The sequence below is a fragment of the Ictidomys tridecemlineatus genome, chromosome 16, assembly GCF_052094955.1.
Source record: "Ictidomys tridecemlineatus isolate mIctTri1 chromosome 16, mIctTri1.hap1, whole genome shotgun sequence".
NCBI classification, from domain to species: Eukaryota; Metazoa; Chordata; class Mammalia; order Rodentia; family Sciuridae; genus Ictidomys; species Ictidomys tridecemlineatus.
Window position 1 is genome coordinate 39,887,369 of NC_135492.1, and position 27,877 is coordinate 39,915,245.

Here is a 27,877-nt window from a genome sequence, read left to right on the forward strand (position 1 = left end):
GGCAAGGGCACTTGAGAAGCAGCAGTCACAGAAAGAGCTGTCCTTTTTGTACTCATAGCAAACCAGAAAATTCCTGTGAGAAAGAAGTCATGCTGCACCAAGTGAGGAAATGACCCTTGCCACCATGCCTGGGTACTGACTCTGCAATGGATCTGTGCAGATTAACAACCTTTACCTCCCACCTGCTAACCTTTAGATTAAGGGTTCTAACCCAGACCCCTCTGTTTTATCACTTCTTCATGAGTTTATCAACCTTCATCTAAAATTATTTAAAAGCTTTCTGTGTTGGCCATTTCTCTGGGTCTTCACTCTTATGAGGGTCCCATGTACATGTCAAAAAAAACTTGTATGGTTATCTTCTGTTAGCCTGTCTTGTGTCAGTTTACTGAAGATCCCCATTAAGAACTAAGCTGGGGGGCTCAGTGGAAGAGTGCTTGCTTGCCTAGCACATGTGAGGCACTGGGTTCAATCCCGGCACCACATAAAAATAAATAAATAAAATAAAGGTATTGTATCCAACCAAAAAAAAAAAAAAAAAAGTAAGAACTAAGCTGCGCTGGTGGTGCACATCTGTAATCCTAGCGACTCGGGAGGTTGAGGCAGGAGAATAGTGCGTTAAAAGTCAGCCTCTGCAACTCAGCGAGGCACTAAGCAATTCAGTGAGACCCTGTCTCTAAATACAAAAAAGGGCTGGGGATATGGCTCAGTGAGTTAAATACCCTGGTACCAAAAAAAAAAAAAAAAAAAAGAACTAAGTTGGGTAGAGGTGTCCTTATCCTTCCTCCATATGCCTGCCTGGGTTTCAGACTCCAGATGTCCCTTCTGGCACTCCTGTCACTGAGGGTGTGCTGAGACTTCAGAAGCCTGGACATGTGGATACAGGCAGGCACAGCACAGCCCACCCAGGGAAGGGACATGCAATGGCCAGTCCCCACAATGCAATGTGAGCCGTCTATTTTCATAAGGGCTACTCTAAGACAGATTATTTGTGGGCAGGATGACTCACCAGAGAGCCAAAATGAATTTGCTCCACATAGAAGACAAAGGGCTTGGAACATCCCTGAAATGAGAAAAACTAGCCCAAACAGCTGCAGCACTTTAGGGCCTTTTAAATAGCCTCCTCCTCCTCCTCCTCCACCCTTTTTTAGCAGCTCCCTCTCTCGCTCTCATTACATGCTCTCACTGAGGTTCTGCTATTGTTGGCTCGGAGGGACAGCAGAGGTTGGGAAATATTCTTTTTTAGCAAGCACTTCTTTTTATCCGTTGGAGTTTTCTGGTTTTATCTTTTGCAAAGATAGCTCTGGATAACTCAGAATTATTCTGAAACATCTTGGCTCGTTTCTAAAAAAGCTAATAAAGCTTTTGGATGAGGCTTTCCACACCCTAAGGACATTTAAGGCTCAGGCCACATGGCAAGAAAGTCCACACCCTCATATGCTCTCCTCCAGGGCAATCTAGAGAACTCTCAGCAACCTCAAGTGACCACTATCTCCCTTCACTGTACACAGAGGGAATCTTTCAATTTGAATGTGGCTCTCTCTAGGCATGGTGGACAGAGATGTAGGCGCTCCAGGCTTGGTAAGAAAGGAGGGGCTATTTGCTCCCACTACCCTTTATGGATCCTAACAGAATGCTCAAGTCAGCATTCTGTGACTGGCCTGCTCTCCACTGGACTTGCTATGGCCCACAAGACTGTACTTTCTACAGATAAGAACTGGTCCTTCCACTAGGCACAATGGCAAACACCTATAATCCCGGCTACTTGGAAGGCTGAGGCAGAAGGACTGCAAGTTCAGCCTCCACAACTCAGCAAGGCCCTATCTTAAAATAAAAAATAAAAAGAGCTGGGGATAGAAGTCAGTGGTACAGCACCTCTCTGTTCAATCTCCAGTTGCTGCCCCTCCTCCACATACAAAAAAGGAAAAATGAATTGGTTCTTCCTTGGGCTGGCAACACAGGTGCTCAATGAATGCTGGCGAAATGTGGAGCAGCTCTTAACACTAATAATCAGTTTCCTATCCAAAAAAATTTTTCTTCTCTTCTACTTTACTCTGTAAAGCACAGTCCCTAATCCTAAAGAATCTGTAACTCTAAAGTGATTCGAGTTTTAAAATAGTCTTCATAATTTTTTTTTTTTTTTGTAAATAAACTACATTAACTGGCTCTCCATTCTTCCAGAGCTAACTCCAAAGAACTTGAGTAGCTCAGATTAGCAGGATGGAATCTTTACAGAACTCCCTTCTTTCCCTTGTCATACTGTCTGCCTAAGTGCTTAGTGGATCTTTTTATGGGTTTCACCTTCTCATTCATTTAAAAAAATAAAATTCACATACCATAAATCAATCCATTTAAAGTGTATTAGTTGGTGGTTTTCAGTATATTTTCAGAGTTGTGCAACTGTCAACATTATCCAATTGCAGAACATGTTCATCACCCCAGAGAGAGCACGGTATCCACGAGCAGTGATTCCCTGTCCACAAACCACCCCCGCCAAAGTCCCTTGTAACTACTAATCTGTTTTCTGTCTCTGGGGACTTGCTTATTCTGAAAGCTTCATAGAAAGGGAATCTTATTTTCTTTTCTTTTTAAAAAATATTTGTTGTATTTTCTGCAGGTGCTAGTTCTTGCACTGGGTGTGGCACCACAGACTGTATGCCTGCCTGCCTCCGTAGTCCAACAATAAACACCTGCTGCTTGGAGAGCTCCCAGGGTTTTCTCTTGAACACAAAAGTCATGCATGCTAGAGGCCCTTTGTATCAGTGATACACCTGGGCCAAGAGAGCCCTCCGCCAGGTTGGGTGTTATCGGGGTGATGCCACCAAGCTCCAAGTAGTTCTAGGAACCCAGACCTTCGCCTCCCATCCCAGCAAGTACCTGTATCTGACCTACTCTTTTCATAAAGGATTCCCCCTCTTAAAGATTCAGAAGTTTGTGGTTGTTTTAAATACATTGAGCCCAAGTTCTTTTCTTTTTCATTAAGGCCAAAGAAATTGTTCTCCTGGGTTTCCAGTAAGGTTTTCTGGGTTGTCCTGCGCCAGGTTGACTGTACTTATCACAAATGAGGAGAGCACACCTTGGCTTCTCTGCACACCTTGAAATAAGGTGATCTTTGGAGGATGGGATAAGTAAGAGCTGAGACACCCAGGAGGTCAACATCCACTGTGGGGGTCTTTCATCTGATGAGATCCAAGAAAAAAGATGGGAAACATCTGATTTCAAGTCAAAGAGAAAGTATGGTCTTGAAAAATATGATTCTAACTAACAAAGCTGGAACTTATGTAACTCTAGAAGAATCTTCAAGGAGGCTAACCAGGGGCCACATGGAACTGGAAAGGGGATCTCAATGTGTCAAAAATTTGTTAATGTCTCTGCCACTGTCTAGAAATCAGTAAGGTGGTCCCTCTGAAAAGCAAACCTCTGTGATAAGTGAGTTATCACAGCTCCACAACATGAACAATGAATCCTGAATTATCAAGTGTCTTCTGATGTGTGTATGAGTAGCAGCAGGAAGGACAAATCCAGAGCCTAGTTTGTACATCCATCTGAGTTTGGTTTGTGAGAGAGTCCCTAGGAGTTTTTGTTTTTGTTTTTTGGCTGGACATAATACCTTTATTTATTTTATGTGGTGCTGAGGATCGGACCCAGCAATTTGCATGTGCTGGGCGAGCACTCTACCACTGAGCCACAACCCCATCCCCCTTAGGAGTCTTTATGCACTGGTAAAAAAAAGTTTCTGATCTGAATAGGTAGGAACCATGGAATATGATGACCTACTCAAGCACAAACATGGAGAACAGAGAACATAGAACGTGAAAACCAAGTCACATGTGAAGCCCTGTCATTTAGAAGAGTAATTCTACTTGCTATCGGGAGGCCCAACTTAAATGTAAGAGACCCACTACAAAGTGGTAAAGAACACAGGTTCTGGAGCCAAACTATAGGGCCTCCATGGACCTTAGCTTCCTCATCTGTGGAATAAAGTGGTAAAGATCAAATGAAATAATCCTACTGATGCTTAGTACACCGAGGGACACAGTGGGCCCTGGAGGTCAGCCATTATGTCATCATTGTCTGGAGGAGGAAGAGACCACCCTGGTGGCAGAGGAACCCCCAAGAGGTCAAGGTAAGGCAGAGCTGTGTCAGTGGAAGGCTGAACTCAGTTCTGATGTTGTAGAACTGACTTCAACTCCAGGGCTTCCAAGGGGCTCCTGGGTCCCCTAAATACTTGCATGCAACTCAAAATGATCACGTGCCCTCTGCAGCTAATGTGTAAACACACTATCATTCAACCACTGTGTCTTTTTCTGAGGACTTATGTGAAAAGTCCTCTCATGGCACCCATCAGCCATGAAAGTACAAAGTTATGGTCCCTGCCTCCAGAGGCTCTGCTCTTCCCTGGAAGGGAAGGTGAGAAACCTCATGGCTTGTGATCCAAACCTCTGTTAAGTTTAGGCCAACCATGCATTTGGTGCTTGATTTTTTTCTTTGTAATTAGAGAGTCATAACTAGGAAGAGGGAAAGAAAAACCCCTACTCTAGAATAACACGATTCTACAGCATTAGAGACATAACAGTAGCCTTAACTAAAATCTGTCACATCTCCCTCTCCCTACCCAAGTCTCAGTACATGTCTCCAATCCCTTTGAGGTACAGCAAAGTGGTGAGAAGGTTCTGGAACCTTCCAGTCCCCCATTCTCAGGCTCATGTTTTGCCTGGCTCATGGTGGCAGTTGGTGAAGGCAGACACCCAGCCTCCATGTTACAGGCTGGCATGACACTCCTTCACCGTCGTTTGAAGGGTGGTCTGTTATGCAGCCACTGCATTCATGGCCGCCTCCCTTCTGTTTTTCTGCTCAGGGAAAGGAGGGTGGGTGTGCTTTGTCCCCCATGGCACAAGGCAGGCTCTGAGTATGTACTGACCTAGGCAGTCTCTGCCTATATCCACCCTCCACCCTGTCTTTTTGAACCGTCATTTTAGGTTTCTTTTAAGTTCCATGGGGTTGCTACTGTCTGGACATTACACTGGTGCAAAAACCTCAGGCAGGGGAGAGAGACTCTTTGTATCTGACAGACAAATATCCAGGGACAGGGAACACAGAGAGACTCCATTCATCCTGGAAGTGTCCCTAGTTTACTGATTGCTCTGTTGCCTCAAGAAATTCATAGCACCTTCGGGCAGGGGAGCAACAGTGTAGTGTTTATTGAAATCTACATCTGGTAGCAATTTGTTCAACAGCAACCAGCCTCTCCTTCCTCCTTCTCTTCAGCCAAATAATCCACAGGGGCCCATAACACCCCACAACTGTTCATTTGTGTGAGGCCTGTATTGTGTCGTTTATGTTCCTAATTATAGATCTGAGCTTATCAACAAGTTTTAGCACGGTAAGTAATTTTTTTTTTTTTTTTTTGATTGCTGAGCAGACTAAAGCTACATGTTCTGAAGCAGAGGTGCCGTTATTGACCACAGCCCTCTGGGTTGAAAGATGAAGCTGCATGTTGGTCTTAGGCTCCCTCTCCTGAGACCATCCTTGGTCAGAAGCACTTGCCTTAGCTGCCCCAAGTGCTGTGGCCTCATGATGGCATGCAGGAACTTGCAAAGACAAAGGGCTGGGCATGCATCTAGAAGGAGACTTTTGTGTGCTGTGGAGGAAGAAAGATGCATGTACCCTAATCTTAGAGAAAACTCTTTGAGGGGTGATATTGTGGGATGCTGTGCAGATAATTCAGTAAGTGACTTGATGAATAAATAATTCTTTCCTGCTGTCAGTGGTTTGATAAGATGGGGGTAAATTCAGAAAGCAGCATAAGTCAAACCTGTGGGCAAATCAGGGGACTGGAATTTCACAACCGGCACTAAACTCCTTAATCCGAGATGCTCTCAGAAAAACAGAATTATTTAGTGGGGACAGGAACAAACATGGGAGTAGAATTAAAAGTAGAATGGACTTATAAAGAACCTCTGTCATATGTGTTCAGCATCTATCCACCCACATCCACCCCTCCTTTGGGGGCCCTCTTCCCCCGTCACTCCAACCTGATTCTATAGGAGGCTACCTATCATGTACTCTGCTCGAGCCCAAGCTGGCAAATCAGCGCAGCACTTCTCCAACTACTGCAAGTAGTCCAGATAAGGCATATGACCATGCTTGGCTAATCAAGTCCTTATCTGGGAATTTGTTTTCAGAGGCACTGCAAAGATGCTCTTAAATAAATAATGAGATTTTAGAACTATCTAGAACTATGTTTACTGCTACATGGAAAAAAGGAGAACCCATTATCAGTGAGACAGAATAAAGTTGAAAAAGAGTACAGAGTTGACAAAGTTGGTCATCCACGGAACCCGCCACTCTAGAATCCTTGAGGCCAGGAGTCTATGACCTAGTTCCATGAAGCAATAAATAACTTTTTATGCCAAACTAAGTTGAGCTTTTGGTTTCTGTCATTTGTAACCAGGGTCTAGATGGCTACAAAAAGCTTTTTACTGAAGGATACTGCTTGATGACTAACTGAGCATATGCCAGTAAACATACTCTGAAAAAATACAAAGTGCCACCAACCACATGCCATATGGTTATCAGTGGCAGATGGCCCTAGAAAGCTCTGAAGCCAGGTGTGGTGACACACATCTGCCATCCCAGTGACTTGAGCGGTTGAGGCAGGAGAATCCTAAGTTCAAGGCCAGCCCTTGGCCCAGTCCTGGATGGCAATGGTCTAAAGCTGTCCCTGGAGCACAGTTGGTCCACTTTGGCTATGCCCTGGTTCCAGGACTGAGCAGTCCCCCAGCCAATTGGATTCAGGGATCAAGGCCTGGCAACAGGATGGAATCTTATAGGACTAAGTTACAGGTCAGAGATTCACAAACTCTGAACCTTGTCAGGATTGTATCCTGCCCAGACATGATGGCCTGATGTGTATCTGGTTCCTTTAAAGGCTCATGTTTGACATCTTCACATTGCCTTTGGATGAGTATATTGCCATTGTAGGCAATGATTTTAGAAAACCCTGTTAGTGCTGAAAGAAAAGCAGCTACAAATAAAAATATTTTGGATGTTGACATCAAGTTTCCTCTATAGGCTCAGCTAAGGAGTTTCCTCATTTTTTATATCTCATTTACCAAATTACATTATAGTCTTACAGAGAAATAGTTCTCTGGCATACTTAATACATTATGTCCCAGGGTCCTGTTTATAAAACACCCCTAAAAACTTAAGTTGACCAATACATATCTCACCTGTGGTAACTCTGAAATAAATATTTATGTTTTTAGGGTTCTAATGAGAAAAGCAACAGGTAAATAACTAGCAATGATACTCATTAGTATTAATGGAATCATTAACATTATTGATGACAATAAATTATATAATTCCCTTAGATTTTGATTTTAAATCTATTTTAATGCACCTGTGTCAATTTCTGTGAAATAGTCTCAGAACTAAAAACTTGGGACTTAATGGGTTAATTCAAGGTGTGCACAGGAGGGTTATCAAAACTCATGAAATCCAGGCATTAAAGACTCATTCCATCATTATTACAGAAAGTAAGGTTAAGAGGGATTTGGTGATTTCTAATCTAACTGAGTCAGGTTTTTTGGTGCAGATGTGGTCTATATATGATGTTTTTTAAAAAAGGCTTCCAGACAATTCTCATAGGCAGCCAAGGCTGAGAAACACTGCTCTAAAAACCAGCCAATACTTTCATTTAGTAAAGAAGGAATGGAGGTCAGAGGTATGAGACCCTGATCAAGTCACACAGCTGGGATTGGAACCCTGCAACCTGTGTCCCATCATATTTTTCAAGTGAATAACTAGGTCATTCTATTGTGCTTTCTTTCAACAGGAGCTTCAGAAGTGGGACAGAGAATTTTTAGACATGAAGTAAAGAAATAAACCATTGGGGAAGAGGAACCCAAATAAAAAATAAACCTAAGAACTTTAACCTCCCTGATAATCAGGAAAATGCAGATCAAAAGCCTAAAGAGGGGCTGGGGCTGTAGCTCACTCAGTGGCAGAGCGCTTGCCTCCCACATGTGAGGCACTGGGTTCGAACCTCAGCACCACATAAACAAACAAATAAAGTCATGCTGTTCAACTACAAAAAATATTTAAAAAGGCTAATGAGATAATGTTATACACTTAACAGATTGGCAAGAACCTGAACAAGATAGTAGATTTTGGCAAGGATACAGAGTCACAGAGACTCCCATATACTACTATAATCATTTAATTGGTAAAAAAAAAAAAATACTCCAGAAGACAGTTTGCAATGATCTAATCAAGTTGAAGACCAACAATTCTCATTCCAGGTAAATAAATAGCACAGCTCAGTATTAACTGAACAACAATGCCCCGAGAACTTATTAACTCACTTCTCTGACCCTTGACACCCATTGCAGTCATCAAAAGGAAGGTACAGAGATGCTCCAAGTTTACAGATAAAGTAATCGGCATCAGTTATTTCACTTCTTGGCACTTTGCATCAGGGATCTCGGATGCTTTTCTGCCATGGGACAGTCTAGAATCCTTTCTTTATTTTTCCTCTTCTGTACTTGGAGTTTCAACCTCCAAGGACCACCTCTAAATCTGGCTCTCTCCTGGAGCCCTCTCCTGCACCTGACCCCCTGAGATCCTATGGAAGTGTCTGTACCACAACCGGGACTCTGCATACTCTATTACTTTTCCCTCTTACCTCCCCATCTACACATGCCAGGCTCCTAAAGGGCTGGCTTGTACCTCTTTGGGTCCCACACTATCATGAACATAGCAGAAGGTTGATAAATATTTGTTGGTTGACAGAAGTTGTGATAAAATAGCAACAATATTTAATAAAAAAAATACACACCTTAGGAGTTTTCACATCACCCCTACCTGTTTCCCCAAAGCTGAGAAGCAAGATGGATCAAAACTAAGATCTTAGAACCACAGATCAATTTAACTTTACAGTTTCAAAATATGGAAAACCCCCAAATTCAACACATAGCAGCTGTTATACTTGCAAGTGAGAAGGGTCAGCTGTAAAAATACAGCCCCTAGAAGAACACTCGCAGGGCACACTGTAGGAACACCTCCGGGGTAGCCCTCCACAACAGATGCACAGCCAGAAAGCTGGGCTCAGCTCTGCCCTGGGCCACTATCTGCCTGCTAACCCCCCAAATTCCCTAAGTTTTCACTTTCTCACTCAGACTCAACCTTGAAAAACTCTTCCAACCCAGCAAAATTCATCAATTGATCTGTCTTAATAATTCAAAGGCATATAAAACCATTAGAGCTTCTGACCTTGTCAAAGAAATCAGTGTTCCCTTCATCTCTGAATCAATAGAAATGTATTTAAAACAAAACAAGGCAGTCTCAATGTTCAATGTACTCTTCTTAACTCTTCAAGGTTTTGTTTCTGTTTGGCTTTTTCAAATACTGTAAATAGTCTTCATGGATCTATTCCAATCTCAAAAACTTGAGGCACTGATGTTGGATGGGTAGGAGGCAGTGCTCAGGACTGGCTGGCTTGTAGGCTGTCCTGATCAGACTAGCAATGCCCTGGTGGTCCCTAGAGAGATCTGCTGGAGCAGCAAGGATCTCTGCTGCAGGATGCCTCCAGGATCCTGACTCCTCCTTCAGAGGGGAGGAACCGGATGTCAAGGGAGTGGAAAAGATACACTTGAGTTTATATATACCAGGTGGTTAAATATCATAAAAATATTTTAAGTACAAAGTTCCCAACTAGAGGAAAAAGCAAATGGCTAAAAATCTGTGAATTATGGGGAAAATCTGAACTTGTACTAGATTTTATGTCATATTATAGAATCAGTTCCTTGTTCTAGTATAATGGTATTCTGTTTACACAGAAGGATGTCTGTATTCTTGGCAGATTAATAATACAAAATTAGGGGTGGTGTCACCATGTACAGAACAGGCTTTCCAATAGTTCAGCAAAAGAGAAAATATGTATGAGAACAAGCAAGTGAGCAGAGAGTGACAATAAGATAAACCAAGTGTGGCAAAATACTAATGGTTGAATCTAGGTGGAAAAGAAAAAAAGATTGTGTGGTAAAAGGGAAATTTTAAAAATTAAGACCCAGGCTGAAATCTGCAACTTTGAAACACTTACTAAAACTCACAAAAATAGACCACGAAGGGCTTTCATCTTCCACTAACCCCTCTACTTGTGGCTGTAACTGACATCTTGACTCTGTCCCCTCTCAGAAGGCACCCAAGAAAAGCATTTAGCCAGTGGCCCCTTCCATTCTGCCCCCGAGGTGAACGGAGACCAGAATGAAATACAACAAAAAGAGAAGAGATTGTTATGATGATCTACGCAAAATCAATTCCTACAAAATGTGAGCAAATGACCTTCTGTAGTGTTGTCAGACACACAATGAACACTGCAAGCAGATGGAGCCAGAGAGGAGATAGGAAGTTCCCCAACTATACGTGTAAGGGCTGTATGCTTGCTTACTTTTGAAACATCTTTATGGAGTCACGATCCACATGCCAGATCAATTCATCCATTGAAAGTGTATGATTCAATGGTCTTCATATGTTCACAGTTGTGCAACCATCACCACTATCTAAAATTAGAACATTTCATGGCTTCCATGAGAAACCTTTACCCACAAGCAGTCATTCCTCATTTTGTTCCCAAGCCCCTAAAACCACACCTTGGCAACCACGGTTCTTCCTTTTGACTATGCAGATTTAAAAATTCTGGGCATTTCACATAAATGAAATTATTTAATATTGTGGTGTTTGTGTAAAAACCACTATGGTCGTTATTTAAATTAAACAAAAGGGGGAAATGTTAGAGTCTGTAAACAAGTCAAAATAACACCTGGTATTTTGCCAGGGGAATGTTAGAGTTCGTAAACAAGTCTGGATGGTGCCTGGCAAAATGCCAGAGGGAGTGGTTTGAGAAGTAACAAAAGCGAGCCATTAAGTGTGGAGATTCCTTATTGGTTGACTGATGTATCTAGTTTATGCTAATTAAGATAAGCTGTGCAAAATGTATAAATATCTCTGTTGCCCTACAATAAACTGCTCCCTCTCCTGCTGTATCAATCTACACAAGAGTTGTTCATCACCCCCCGGTTATTCTGCTGCAGTGAGACTGCGGCATCTTCCAGCTTCTTCAATTGTGTACAACTCTGGTATGTATGTGTTTTTGCTTCTCTTGGATATACACCAAGGAGTTGAATTCCTGGGCCATCTGTTAATTACGTATTTAACTTTTCAAAGAACTGCTAAACAGTTTTAAAGTGGCTGAAGCATTTAACACTCTCACCAGTAGTGTATGAGAGTTCTAATTTCAACTTTGTCAACAGTTATTGTTCTTTTATTTTAGCCATCTTAATGGGTGTAAAGTGGTATCTTTTAGTGTTGTGTTTTGTTTTTTGATACTTGGTATTGAATCCAGGGGAGAACCATTATACCCAGTCCCTTTCATTTTGATAGTGTCTCACTGAGTTGCTGAGGCTGGCCTCAAATATGATTCTCCTGACTTAGCCTCCCAAGTTGCTGGGATTGCACTGGCTTCTTATAGGGGCTGTGATCTGCCTTTTCCTGATGGTTAATGATGTTGAGCACCATCTCATGTGATTATTAAACATCTGTATATCTTCTTTGGAGAAATGTATATCTAAATTCCATTATTTGAGCTGTATGTCTTTTATCACCAAATTGTAAGAATTCCCTGTATACTCAGATATGACTTATATAAAGCTATTTTCTCCCATTCTGTAACCTATTTTTTTTTCATTTTTTTTCATAAGTGTCTTGTGCACAAAGACTTAAATTTTGATATGGTCCAATTTATTTTTTTTCTTTTGTTAGGTGCTTTCTTGTTTAATTGCTTATGGTAATTTTGAGGAACAGAAATTATTAATTCCATTCCACAAGTGAGGAAAATGAAGTCAATGAGGTTAATCACGGCCCACACCATATGCTGCAGCTGGGATACCAACTCAGACTTCCTGACAGGCCAGGGCTCAGGCTGCTCACATGCTCCCTGAGGATCAAACAATAGAATTTTTTTTTTAAAAGAAATTCCTTAGATAATAAATGTTCAGCATTCTAAAGATGCTGCCATTACTTAAAATCAGGGAGCTTTGGAGCTCAACTTTGTAAGTTATGCTGAAGGGTGAGGAGTGACACATTTTATGAATATGTTCAACTATGGCTAGGGTCAACTTGACTTTACAAAGAAGCCAAAAGTTCTGGGCACAAAGTCTGACATGTGAGCAAAGATATTAGGCTCGATTATATCATTCTGGAATTATATATACCACTATACCCACCAATCAATACAAAGTTATGAGAAATGTTAGTGCCCAAAGTAGACCTATATCTCAAAAGACTGTTTAAAAATGTTTCTAATAATGGCACTCAGATAAAAGAGAGACCAGAAGACATACATAAGATGCATTAACAGGTAGTTACTTTGATGTATTTTAGAGCATTTTGATTTAAAAATTGAGCCAACATTTTCTTTGTTGGTTATACCTGGTATGTTCAACCTACAGTTCAACCTTCTCATTTGAAGTACGGAAACAGATGTAAAAAACACTTGATGTTATTCATCCAAGGTCACAAGAGAGCACTAACAGAACCAAGACTAAAATTCATGGAGGACTCAATTCTCATGTTCTATTTCTTAATCTTTGCTTTGCTTTCAGTATTTATGATTTCCCGCTTCTCTCTCCCAGAGGCCTCCAAGGGGATTATGCCAGCCAAGCCTTCTTTTGAGAGGTGAGGAGCTCTTCCCAGACATCAATGTTATTCTCCAACTGGATCCTTCCCTAATACCAATTTATCTAAACATCTCAAATCCCTGAAGATAACTCTGACAGCAAATAAGAGGGACACATTTTATAAAGGGAGCTCTGAATGAGATACTGCCAAGCTTTAGTTAAAAAAAAAAAAAAAAAAAAAGGCTCGTTTCCAACCTAAGAAAGAAATGGCTTTCTGCCTGCTCTTTCTGTCTCTCTTCCCCTCTCTTAGGGGCGAGGGCCAAGGCTGTGTCTTGAGGGATTGCTTCATAAGAAAAAAATCAAGGCAGGGCGCAGTCCCAGGATGAGCCAGCGCAGGTTGGAAGAGAGCTGCAGAGGACTCTGGGAAAAAGAGAACTGGACTCATGAACAGGCGAGGTCAGCTCCCAGAGCGCTCTCTCTCCATTGGAAACAGGTCTGAGTGCTGACACGGGGTTTCCCACAGCTTCTACTGGCCTCCAAAGGCATATTTGTCATCGGAGGCTCTTGATGAAGCTGTACATAAATATCTGACTGTTATTAAATACAAAACAAAACAAAAAAAATATTCCACAGGAACCAAATCAAAACCAGCTGTGAGGGGGAGAGGCCAAAAACTCAGTGTAAGTGCAAAAGGCCCAGCAGAAACACTTGTTAATTGTGTTATTTACTTTGCTGAATAGTAAACTGCTGTGCCAATGAAGTCCTATCACATGACTGTAATGTTTTTCATATGACTTTCTTGCTATGAGAGAAATGGACATTCTATTTTCTAGAATTCTGAATTTTGTAGGATGAGTCAGAGTCTGAATTTTAATTCAGGATGGACCCATTAGCTTAATTCTGTTCCTTTCTGTCAGCATACATATGATTTTACAGTCTATGTTATAGCTGCTAAACATTTTTTTAATGGTTGCTTATTAATCCTCAAATATTCAGAAGCAAATTTTGCTTCACCAAAAACTGAACAAAAGTGCAAATTATATTAATGCTATGTCATGTATGCAACTCTGAAATCACAACTGCAGGACACAACTTAATTACTGACAATACTGTCAAGGTGAGGAAATAAAATATAGCCTAAAATTAACTCTGGAATCATGGAAGATGGAAACTTTCAACAATGAGGGTGAAGGATTTAAGAGAAGTTGAGTCATGGGAATTTGAATTTGGGAATTTTAAATTCTCAAATATATACCAATATGGCTCCTATTATTAATTCTCTAATAAATCAGTCTTTTCTCTAAGCTAGATTCAGTTGGAAGATTTTTGGCATTTCTCACAGCACAATGTTGAACCCACAGGTGGAACACAGAAAATACATGCAAACTGACATTTCATCCACAGTATGAGAAATAACCCTAGGAGGATAAGTCAGAGCACATTTTGTGGAACATGGCTAAGGCATTCACATGTTTGATTTAGATCTTCAATAGATGCGGCAATTAAAAAAAAATTGGCAAACTCCTGAAGAGTTTGACTTGAACACCTTGCTGGTTGACTACTTTAAGGTCATTTTTTAGGCTCCAAATAAGATAAAGAGAGATCGAGGAGGAATACCAAGCAGGGCCAATCTCTAAAGACCCCAATCATTCTCAGTAAGGGTCTTGAAAATAAAGGTAAAAATTATCTTATTTACCTGGCAATAGAAGTTGGGAGCTGAGTGAGGCCCTTCCTCTGCAGAACCTTCTCATAGAACATAATTATATTTTGGCAACCAGATAGCCTACAAAAAATATTGATGCTTGTTGATGCCTGACTGAGGCCCCTCGTTATGAACTATAACACTGGCAAAGACAAATGGCTCTGTGATGAGTGTATTTAATTTTTCTACATGTAACCTTAGATAACATTAATCTCATTAAAACACATATTTCTCATTTAAATTTATAAAAAATTATACCCTAATTTTACAGCCTCTCTTCCTTGTGCTAAATAGAGGCTAATTTTCCTTTATTTGGCCATATTAATTTACCAGTTCTTTTCTTCCCTCAAGGCTCCAATTTCATCCATCGCCAATGCCATCAGTTGTCTTTACTCCATTACCTTAAAATCATCACTACCCGAGATGAACACATCTCCACAAGCCTGGGCTCCAGGACCAACTTGTGCTCTTGCACCACAACCCTTCCTCCAACAAAACTCTCTAGGAATTTGCCCACTAATCCCAATGGCAACACCAATACACCAGCAACCAGCAGTCATTTTTGGATATGTGATGGTGGAAGAGGGGACATGAGTGCAAAATTTAGGGTTATATTAGTCATTCTCACCAAATCTGGATGGTCCTGCTTTGGATCCATGTTCTAATACAATACAATAGGCTCCTGTTCATGAAAATAAAGGCACTTGGTGTCTCTAGTGGGATCAGCTTTACATTCTTCATTCACCAAGGAGAATGTGGGGGCAGACAGACTATAGGTGTTGAAGGATACAGGAAACTTTATAAAGTTTGTTTGGGAGGCCATGAATTACTTAAGAGTTAGATAGTGGTAACGGTAGCACAATCCAGAATATATGAGAAAACCATTAAATTATACACTTTGAAAAAGGATGGGCTTCATGATATATAAATTACAACTCAATAAAGCTGCTATTTAAAATACATCTTGATTTTAGTAACTTTGGCTCAACTGCATCAGACTGCTCACGATACTGAAAAACACTCTGAAGACTCGGCCTCAGAGACCTGAATTGGCTGAAGAAGCCCCAGGTACCTGGTCCTCCCCATTCCTGCCAAAGTCCAACTTTATTTTTAAAAATAGCTTATCCTTCAAAACTAATGGAAACATTTGTTCTCTTCCTGGGAGACTCTTCTTGATACCCCATTACCCCAGGTAGGAGCAACTGCTCTCTCAATACTTCACATGAAAGACATTTTTTTTTTTAAGATATAATCTTTAGTTGTCAACTGGCCTTTATTTATTTATATGTGGTGCCAAAAATCGAACCCAGGGCCTCATGCTAGGCAAGTGCTCTACCACTGAGCCAAACCCCAGCCCCCAAGACATTTTTTTAATGATACTAGAGCTCAGGATTTACATCTCTGCTTCTCACATTCAACTATGAGCCTGGGAGGGTCAGTGTCTCATTCATTTCTGTATTCAGTGACTACCACAGTGTCTAGTATCAAATTTTTAAAAGATCTTCAGTAATTTTTAAAAATATTGTATACAGTATTTAATAAGTATTATTTACTTATTTAGAGCAGTTGTGTGGCATGCATGAGACCCTGGGTTTAATCTCCAGCATCACACACACACACACACACACACACACACACACACATGCATATATATATATATATATATATGTTTAAACAAGGTATACAATGATATTGTCACATATAAGTATCTGGTTGAATCTCTTGCAATTCTGATGTTGATGGACAAGGTTGCTAATATAAATAAGCTGGAGCTTTTCTATATGGAGGGTAGATTTTTGTGCTTTGTTTTTTGGTACTGGGAATTTAACTCAGGGCACTATCCACGGAGCCACATTCCCAGCCCTTTTTACTTTTTGAAACAGGATCTCCCTAAGTTGCTGAGGTTGGCCTCAAATTTACAATCCTCCTTTCTTAGCCTCCCAAGTTGCATACAACCATGTCCAGCTAACTTTCTACTTTCATCACTGAATATATGTAAAAACATTGGAAATAAAGTATGTAAAACAAAATACGACCTTTACATATATATGTTTATATTTGTTGATAATACATTTATTTTGCTTTACAAGCACACACACATTTTTCATAGTAATGTAAAATTTTTGTTACTATTAGGTCCTCTAGTAAGACCTTTGTGTGTTAAGGTCTTCTCTTAAAACAGTTCTGTTTAGAGTTTTTAAAGGAAAATAATGATCTTTTTTCCATGGCAAGCATTACAAACCTAAATACCTATAAGTGTCAGCAACTGCAGAGCAGAAAATATATGGAAAATATTCCCAAAGAACATCTCTGGGAAGCAAACTAACAAGTGTGCCTGTCTCCAGGAAGGAAACTGGGGACTGAGAAGTAGGCATAGAAGAAAGAGTTATCTATCTATTTATTTTTGTGGTTGTGTGTGTACTTTGTTGGGAGTCCAACCCTGGGTCTATTGCCTGCTAAGCATGCACAATACCACTGAGTCACACCCCAGCCCTTCACAGAAGATTTTTTTTTTTTGTCTTCAGACTGTATCAACTACATTAGTGATCCATAAAATGTCATTCTCAACTCTAGGTGAGCATCACTGTGAAGGAATGTGGACCTACAGTTGCCAGATCCGATTTTTTCAAAGAAGTTGAAATGGGAAAATCCAGACTTTTATGTAAAACTTGTGATTTTCCAATGTTGGCCTTATTCAGAATTTAACATGTAAGGCAGGCCAAAAACACCAGAACTACAAGCCACATCTGGCTCACAGGCCAACCAGTTTATCATCTTTAAAATCTGATGTGTGGCTTATGATTCCAGTACCATAAATATAACTTAATGGTGGAATATTAAAAAAGAAAACTCAGGCTTGTAGGTGAAACCATGCCCTTCCTGCCCCACCACCCATTAAGTCACTATTGTTCTCTTAAATCTCCGCTTCTCTTTTGAGTCTTCAAAAACACTCTCAACATTTGACCAATGAAAATGCAAAATACACCTGGTTCAATCAAGGAATCTGCCCATCATCCTAGCATCTGCTCTGAAGAGTGAAAGGTGGATCAATTTCAAGTTGCAGTTTTTCCAGCCAACTAATGAGAAATATATAAACTATATCTAGCTGGGTGGCAAACCTTCCCCAGGCCATCTCATCAAGTGATTGCAAGTTGCACAGATCTCCATTACTTTTCCCACACCACCAGGCAGGACGGTGCTGCTCGAAAGACAAAATAGTGGCCAAAATCAACATGTTCTCAGCCCTGTTTGGGAATCCAATCATGGCTCTGGGAGAAATTGTCAGAGTCACTCAAAGTCCTGCAAAGATGCCAGTCATCTCCTGAAACTGAAGAGAAGAGATTCCCTAGGGTTCTAACTATTGTCCATCAGTGGAAGAACTTGTCTGTTTAATGCCCACATAACACCAAAGCAAGTTTAAAAAGAATCAGTGTCAATTCTAAGTCCAGCACCTTACATGTACTAGCTTGATTCCTGGAGCATCTGAAAAATCTCACCTTTGTCTGCTTAAAGCTCCAAGGAGTTCAGCTCTGCTATTTCCACATAGTTTCCTATACTCAGTGCCAGCTTCACCCCTCCAAACAGCAACATTTTCACATTTGGCTGGTCCAGTATTGGGCTTGGCCAGCTACTCACTGACAACTCGGGGCCTTCCCCTGTATCAAGGATACACAACCCATTACAAGGAGTTTACCAGCAAACAGGACTAATGGCAACTCAGCACCTGTACCACTCCTGCAGGACATGGGAAGTCAAGGGTTTCCTGGACTTAAAACAGACAACTTGTGGAAATGCCGACACAGGCCCCATTTCTACTAATAGCTTCTTCACCCAGGTGCTAAAGGGGAAACATGATGATTTAGGAGATGCTGATCTCACTTAGTCACCCATTTTGAGGAACTGTACATTTTGCCAATTGACCCACATAGCTCCATTACCATGTACACACAGCATTCCCTTTTCTAAGAACACTGAACATTTGGAAAAAAACAAAATGATAAGGTATTTTTTAAATTCCAGACTTTTTTTTTTTTTTTTTTTTTTTTGCAGGAGGAGGGTAGTTTGCAATGATCCAGGAAATAAAGAGCTGCAAAATATTCTAGTGGAGAAACAAATTATAACTCTCCCACCAAGGTTGTTACAGGAGAATCCATTTCATAATCGCATTCAGTGCTTAAGATGACTGATCAAATTGTGAAATACAAGCCAGTGTGTCATTTCTAAAGACCATGGGGCCAGAGCCCACCAGCTGTGCTAATTTGCATTTTGATACACGGACACTGGAAGCAACTCTCCAATGGCCACACTCATGCTCATCTTCAGTACGGACAAGGAGTACGTGGAAATCAATAACTTGTACTTTTTCTATCATTAATTTTGTGCATTAGGCAACAAATGGACAGTGACCCACACACGCCATTGTCAATCACTACTGAAGATTCTTTCTTCTCATAACTATCAGACTCGCTTAGTGATATGACCTCTGAGGAAAAGGGTCAAAATTAATTGCTTTCTACCTTTTTCCAGAAAGACAAATATCAAATAGGTTTCAAACATCAATTCCTCAGTACAAAAAGCTTGTTTTGTTCTTACCTCGGCAGCTTGGGTCTCTTGATGCAGCAATGTGAGACCAGTCAAGTCTTCCAAGAAGGAATGTGAAGAATTAAACACCTTTGCTAGGAAATTAAATCCTTCTCGTTCATATTGATCAAGAACCTGTAAAAAAAAAAAAAAAAAAAAAAAAAAAAGAATTGTATTTTTAGAAAGGAAGATGCAGATTTTAAATGCATATTTAAAAAGACTTTCATTTCTAACAAGAACTTGCTATGTTTGTTTACGAAATATACCCCCAAATCTTGTGTATTGAGGGCTTGCTCAATAAACAAGAGGTGGCAATGCACAGAGGAGGGGCCCTTGGAAGGTGACTGGATCATGAGGGTTCTAAGCTCATCACTGGATTACTCTATTGATGAATAGCTTAACAGGCTATTGGGAGGTGGTGACAAGTTTAGGAGGTAAGTCCTCGTTGGAGGAAGTAGGTCATGGGGGGCAGGTCCTTGAAAGGTATATCCTGTTCACATATCCTTCAATTTTCTCCTTTCTGCTTCTGGCTGCCATGAAAGGGGCTCCCCACCATGATGTTCTACCTTACTATAGGCCCCAAAAGAGCAGAACCAAGTGACCTCTGACCCCATAAGCCAAAACAAACCTTTCCTTTTGGGGGGTTGGGTGTACCAGGCATTGAACCCAGGGGCACCATGCCACTGAGCTACATCCTCAGTGTTTTCAATTTTTAGTGTGAAATAGGGCCTTGCTAAGGCTGAGGCTATCCTCAAACTTGTCATCCTCCTGTCTTGGCCTCCTGAGCTGCTGTGATCTTAGGCATGTGCCACTGCGCCCAGCTGCCTTTCTTCCTTACAAAGCATTTCCTCTCAGGTATTTTGGCATAGTGATGGAAAGCTGACTAGCACACTTGTTAAAAGGGAAATCAAAAGGAAAAGTTAGAAAAGTTATCTCTAAAACATAGAGATAATGGTGTAATTTGGTAGGCAAAAAACTGGGCATGCTTAGTATTTATCACTTTTGTCCTTCTTAGAATAACAATATCATTTTCTAGTTCAGATCCCAATTTTTCCCAAATAAAGTGTCATGTAAATTCACCAAAAAATCTAGAAGATTTGAGGTTACTGATTCTAAAATTCACTTGATAGAAAACAAACACCAGATGGAGAAACAGCCAAGAAAAAGAAATTTAAAGTATCACAGGAAAGGGAGGAACAAAAGGATTTTGTTAGAAATGTGACACACAAGCTACCCAAATGTATTTTTAAACCTACCCAAAAGCTAAAATGAAAAAGAAAATACCAAGTGCTGACAAATATGCAAAACAACCAGGACTCTCACAGAAGTGCAAAATGAAACAATCATTTTAGAAGTTTAACACTTATATGCCCTATAATCTAGCAATTCTACTCATATATATGTGTATTTTATTACACACACACTGAACAAATGCGTACAGATGTGCAACAGAAGGCACAAGTGCAAGTGTCCACAGCAGCACTATTCACAACAGCTCCAAACTAGAAAACACTTAAGTGTACACTCAGTAAAATGAATAAAGACGTTTTAGAATCATCATAAAAAAAAAAAGATAAAAGGCCAATAGTCTTGTAATGAGAACAATGAGAAAAGTAACTTGTTCTTAGAAACAAACAAAAACAATTGTCACAGGGATCAATGATCACAGGAACTCTAAACTGTAGAAAGTAGCAAATATTATTTTATTCTATGGGCTGAGGCTTCCTAATGTGAAAATATGAAATTCAAAATGCTTCAAAATCCAAAACTTTCTGAGTGTGGACATGACACAATGGAAAATTCCACACAAACCTCAAGTGGTAAGTCTCATTCATAACAAAGGTACAACAAAAATACTATATAAAATTATCTTTAGGCTGCATGTATAGATACATATGAAACATAAATGAGTTTTATGAACTCTAAGATATGCAAATATTCCAATATCTGAAACACTATGGTTGTAAGCATTTCAGAGGAGATACTCCACCTGAGTTACTTGAATCTTTAAAACCATGTGCATATATTACTTAAACAGTATTAAAACTTTAATTTCAGTGCCAGAGAAAGGGCTCCAAAGAGGCAGAGGAAGAAACCCTGAACCACCCATGAAGAAGGTGGCAGCTCTCCCCAAGGCACAGCAGTGAGAAGGACAGGGTGAGCAAAGGTGCTATAGTGAAAAGGGAGGCAGGATCTAAGCAGCAGGCACAAGATCATCTGCTGCCAGAAGAGATTGAGGATGGGAGGGCCATGGAGCATGCACAAAATGGGGAAGCTATGAGAGGGGAAGCTAACCAAAGCACATCACCGTGCAAGCAACCCGAGTCAGGACAGAAACATTTTTTGGAAAAAGGTGATTAAGAATCCATCAGAGCCCAGACACTGGGGACTGGCAGGAAAAAAAGATAATAGAGACAAGGCCAATACCCAGGGGCTGGTGAGCACCATCAAAGGACCCGAGAACAGTCCAAGGCTGGTAAAGAAAGATGACCTGCAGGCAGTGGGATCAAAGGTTGGGAACCCTAGAGAGCTGGAGGGGCAGGGTATCCACAAAGTCAAGTCTCAGGCTGATTAGCCACAGGAAATTAATTGGACAACCAAGGCCTGGATAAAAAGGCATTTAATAAATAATTCCTCAGTAATAATGAGATTCCTTATAAACCAGGATGTTATCTTAGGAAGAATGTGCATGAAAATTAAATGACCTTTTTCAAAATTATAAATACTTTGTATTTAATAATCAACTTATTTCTGAGTGAAACCCTAAGCTTGGTAAATAGCTACCTTATGCCAGGATTCCAGTAAGATAAAAGATGAAATGAGTTTGAAATGGACAAAAACTTAGGGGGGAAACAAGACTGGAATAATTCCAGACATGATACTTTTTTGGAACTTACTAAACTTTCAGATTTGAAGCCTATGTTTCCACAGATAATTTTGTAATGCCACAAATCTGACAGTGGAAAAACTAACAGAAGGGAAGAACAAAGGACAGGCAATCAGGATGTACAGAAAGTTTAATGCAGAAACATTATTAATAGCACTGGCTGAAAATTATGTGGAAAAACTTAATCCTCTAGGGGCATATTTAATCATGCAAGTGTTTTCCAGTATTCTCTTTATGTGCTGTGAAGTTAATCTGTGTTACAACAATAAGCAGCTTATAAAAGGTATGTGGATTTTCCCCCCTGCTATAAACAGTTTAATCTTCTTAGAGGGGAAAATGTGTTTAAAACACACACACACACACACACACACACACACACACACACACACACACACTCACACACACACACAGAGGGAGGGAGGGAGGGAAAGATGCTGTTACAATGAATCTGAGCAGCTTGCTGGTGTACTTAAAATACCCTATGTCTCTTAGGTGCCTTAAGTGGATTATATAAGACATGATCTGAGAACACATATTATGTAATGTACATATTACATTTTGCAGGGTTATATTACTCTAAAGAGTTTGCTACATAAAGAAGTTATAATCACTTAGAATAAAGATATGCATCCTTTCTTGATCCATGATTTTCCTTCATCAACTGTTTTATAAGGCAGATTTTCTTTAATCATGACATATACAAACGTACACCTCTGGACTAAGATGGTAGAATCTTTCCTTAAACACAACTGTAGTGATGAGCACTTCCCTAGCCTGTGCCAGACCCTAGGAACATCACATGCTCAGCCTTTGATGATACCTTATTCTTTACTGAATGAAAACCCATAGTTTCCAGCTAAGCATTTAAGACCCTCTATAAACCCTCATTAAGACCCTCCAATTGAGGGGAACTCTCTGTAAAATCTCTTTCATGAGACAGAGATTTTCAGACTATACCCATATTTCAGGATTCAGAGTTTATCTTCTTTTTTTCTGATATGGGGTCTTGCTATAATGCCTGGGCTAGGCTCAAACTTATGGAATCAAATGATCCTCCTGCTTCAGCCTCTAAATTAACTGGGACCACAGGTGTGTGCAACTACCCCTGGCCTATATACTTAAAACAAGGATCCCAGGAAGCTCTCCATCTTTAAAAAAATAAAATGTTTATATATTTTCAAAGGGGGAAGCAAACAGTTTCTACGAACCTCTTTATTCAAGTCTTTTCTAAAAAATATTGTTTTAGTTGTAGATGGACACAATATCTTTATTTAATGTGTTTATTTTTATGTGGTGCCTCACGAACCCAGTGTCTCACACATGCTAGGCAAGTGCTCTACCACTGAGCCACAACCCCAAAAGTCTCTTGCCTAGAAATAATACTTGCTCTTGATGATTTACAAATACATGTGTATATGTTTCTAAATAACTTATTTGAAGTAATAAGGCAAAACACTACTTCCCCTGGGAAAACTGAAGAGACAGATGGGTGGATAGAGAGAATCATGGAGGGGGAGCTAAGGTACAAGCTCACTAAAAGACAGAACTAATCATAAGACCTACAGCCCTTCCCCTCCCCCTACACCTTACCACAATATCATTAAAACCCATTTATAGCCTTTCCCCAATACCTAATGTCTGGCTAGCAAGAAGCAAGGCATATTAAAGGCAAAACAAAACAAAACAAAAAAAGTTTGAAGAGACAGAGCAAACATCAGAACCAAACACGGCAAGAATGTTGAAATTATCAGGGAATTTAACACAATTATGATTAATCTGCTAAGGGTGCTAACTGACGAAGTAGATACATGCAAAAACAGATGAAAATAGGAGCAAAGAGATGGAAATCGTAAAAAAAGAACAAAACAAAATTCTAGAGCTCAGAAACATGTAACAGAAATTAAAGTCTTTGATGGGATCATTAGTAGACCAGACACAACTCGGAAAATAATCTCTGAATTTGAGAATAAATCAGTAGAAACTTCCAAAGCCAAAAAAAAAAACAGAAGACAAAAAACAAGAACAAAAACAAAAAAAAAAAAAAGCAAGATAGAAAATCCAAGAACTGAAGGTGTACCATTCAAAATAAGAATACAAAAGGGGGCGGGAGAGAGAGAATACTTAAAATATTTAAAACAATAATGACTGAGAATTTCCCCAAACTAATATCAAACACCAATCTATAGATTCAGAAACCACAGAACACCAATCAGGATAAAAGCTGAAAAAGCTGCACCTGGACACAACATCTTCCAATTACAGAAAATCAAATATGAAGAAAAAAATCCACAAAAAAACCAGAGGGAAAAATTACCTTGCCTATAGATGAACAACAACAAAAAAATTAGATTGTGATTTCTCCTAAGAAACCATTCAAGCAAGAAGAAAGTGGAGTGAAATGTTTAAAGTATTGAAAGAAAAAAACCCCAATCTATAATTTTGAACCCTGAGACATTATACTTCAGAAAAGAAGGAGAAATAAAGACTTTCTCAGACAAATAAAAACTCTGGGAATTTGTTGCCGATAGGCCTGCCTTGAAAGCAATGTTAAAAGTAGTTCATTTCAGAGAAAGAAAACAACATGGGTCAAAAACTCAGATCTACAGAAAGGAAGGGTATCAAAGAAAGAATAAATAAGAAAAAATAATTAAAAATAAAGGTAAAATAAAAACTAACATAGTAGTTTATTCAGAATGAAGGCAACAATTTGTTTATGTATGCTTATGCAAGTAGCACTCATGTACACATGTTTATCTATAAGTGAAATGAATGACAGCAATGATACAGGGCCTAGGAATTAGGAGGATTTTGTTGTTATAAGGTACTCAAATTACCTATGAAGTGGTGCAGTTATCTGAAAGCAGGCTTCAATTAGTTGTTGATATATATTATGAATCCTGGGGCAATTAATAAAAAACTGGTGAAACAAGAAATATGACTGATAGGCTACAAAGAAAAAAAAATGGTATCATAAAATGCACAAAACTATGAAAGAGACAAAAAAGGGTAGACAAAAATAGGAACAAAGAAACAAGGGCAAGAAATGGAGAACAGTAACCAATAAAATGGATATTAATAAAACTATAGTTGGCCCTCCATATTTGAGGGTTCTGTATCTGCAGAAATGATCAACCACAGATAGAAAATATTCAAAGAAAAAAAACCTGCATCTATATTAAACATGTACAGATTTTTCATCATTATTCCATAAATAGTACAGCATAGCAACTATTTAAATAGCATTTGTGATGTATTAGGTATTATAAATAATCTAAAGGTGATTTAAAGTATATGGGAGGAAATACAGAGGTTATATGCAAATACTATGCCATTTTTATAAGGCACTTGAGCCTCTACATATTTTGGTATTCATGGCAGTGGGGTGTCCCAGAACTAATCCTCCAAGGATGCTAAGGAATGACTATCAGCAATCAAAAGACAGAGATTGAGCCAATAGTGTAGGTTAGTGATATAGCACATGCTTAGCATACTTGAGACCCTGAGTTCAACCACCAGTCTACATGTACACACATGAACCCCCCCTACCCCCCAGTTTGGGGTTGATTTGTTATTCTTTTCCTAGGGCTTTGAGATGCAATGTTAGGTCATTTATTTGTTGACTTTTTCTTCTTTGAAGGAATGAACTCTATGCAATGTACTTTCTTCTTAGAACTAACTACCTTCATAGTGTCCCAGAGATTTCAATATATTGTATAGGTGTTCTCATTTACCTCTAATTTTTTAAATCTCATCTTTAATATCTTTTTGCAACCCATTGTTCATTCAATAGCATATTATTTAGTCTCCAGGTGTTGGAATATCTTATTTTTTATTTTATCATTGATTTCTAGTTTCATTCCATCGTGGTCTGATAGAATTAAAACCAAGAATCAATAAATGGGATGGATTCAAACTAAAAAGCTGCTTCTCAGCAAAAGAAACAATCAGTGAGGTGAATAGAGAGCCTACAGAATGAGAGCAAATCTTACCACAAGCACAGATAGAGTACTAATCTCTAGGATATATAAAGCACTCAAAAACCTTAACACCAAAAAAGCAAATAAACCAATCAATAAATGGGCCAAGGAATTGAATAGACACTTCTCAAAAGAGGATACATAATCAACAAACTGAGAAAGTGTTCAACATCTCTAGCAATTAGAGAAATGTAAATCAAAACTACTCTAAAAGTTCATCTCACTCCAATCAGAATGGCAGCTATCAAGAATACAAACAACAAGTATTGGCGAGGATGTGGGGGAAAAGGCACACTCACACATTGCTGGTGGGACTGCAATTGGTACAGCCAATATGGAAAGCAGAATGAAGAGTCCTTGGAAAATTTGGAGTGGAACCATACCATTTGACCCAGCTAACCCACTCCTCGGTTTATACCCAAAGGACTTAAAACAGCACACTACATGGACACAGCCATATCAATGTTTATAGCAGCACAATTCACAATAGCTAAATTGTGGAACCAACCCATATGCCTTTCAGTAGATGAATGGATAAAGAAACTTTGGTATATGTACATAATTGAACATTATTCAGCAGTAAAAGAGAATAAAATCATGGCATTTGCAGGTAAATGGATCTAGTTGGAGAACATAATGCTAAGTGAAGTAAGCCAATCCTCCAAAAACAAAGGCTGTTTTTTTTTTTTTTTTTTTTTTGATATGAGGATGCTGACTCATAATGGCAATGGTGGCAGGGAGCATGGGAGGAATGGAGGAACTTTAGATAGGGCAAAGAGGAGAGAGGGGAAGGGAGGGGGGTAAAGGGATAAGAATGATGGTGGAATGAGTTAGACATCATTACTCTAAGTACATGTATGAAGACATGAATGGTGTGAAAATACTTTGTATACAATCAGTGACTTGAAAAATTGTGCTCTACATGTGTAATATGAATAAACTGCATTCAGCCATTGTGTATAAAAATATTCAACAAAATCAAATACTCATGTCAAAAACTCTTAGCAAACTTGAAAGAAACTTCTTCAATCTGATAAATAATATCTACAACAATCTAGAGCTAACAAGTTAATTAATGGTAAGAAATAAGAAGTTTCCCTACTAAAATTAGAAATGAGAAGTCCCTTCTTGCCATTTCTTACATTCACAACACACACACACACACACACACACACGTATACATTAGTGTATATAGACATATTTAGTGTGTATATATATTAGTTGTATATGGACACATTTTATTTATTTTTATGAGGTGCTGAGGATTGAACCTAGTGCCTCACACGTTCTAAATAAGCGCACTACCACTGAGTTACAACTCCAGCCCCTCACCCTTTGTTTTCAACATTGTAGTGAAAGTTCTAGCTAATGAAATAAGACAGAAAAGGAAATAAAATTTTTTAAAAATTTGTCTTGTTTGCAGTTGGCATGCCTTGTCTATGTTGACAATCTGAAGAAATCCTTCAAAAAACTGCTAAACAGTTGATTATACCAAGGTTGCAAGATATATGGCTAATATAAAAAAATAAAAAAATATAATAAATTCCTAGGAATACAAAATCTAGCAGACTAAATAAATCACTAAGAAAACAGAAAATCTGAATAAACCTATCCAGTAGGGAAGAGAATGAATCAGTTAAAAAAAATCTCTTGATGAACAAAAACCTTGGACCTAACTGCTTTACTGGTGCTGGTGAATTCTACCAAATATTTAAAGAATTGATACTACTTATTTCTAATTTTTTTTTAAAAAGAGAAAAAACACATTCTAACTCATTTACATGGCCAGCAGTAATGATATTAAAGCCAAAGACACTAAGAAAACTGTAGAATATCACTTATGAATATTAATACAAAAATTCAACAAAATACACTAATCAGTGCATTGATTTTACATCCTAATAATTTGAACTAATAAATGAATTTAGCAAACAGTTTCTTTCTTTTTTTTTGGTGTGGAATCTTCAGTTTTCTAAATATGAAATCATATCTTAAATTAAAAGCTATATATTCAAAGGATATTAACGACCAGTAAGATTTATTTCTGGAATGCAAG

At 39.2% G+C, this 27,877-nt stretch overlaps 1 protein-coding gene across 1 annotated transcript in view; it reads right to left on the reverse strand.

Moving 5' to 3' along the window:
• Atg7 (autophagy related 7) overlaps positions 1 to 27,877 on the reverse strand; it is a 239,697-nt gene that overhangs the window by 82,025 nt on the left and 129,795 nt on the right. Inside the window, exon 18 of the mRNA XM_005333795.5 lies at positions 18,970 to 19,092. Coding sequence (XP_005333852.1) covers positions 18,970 to 19,092 — 123 coding nt within the window. The remainder of the gene's footprint in view (positions 1 to 18,969; positions 19,093 to 27,877) is intronic.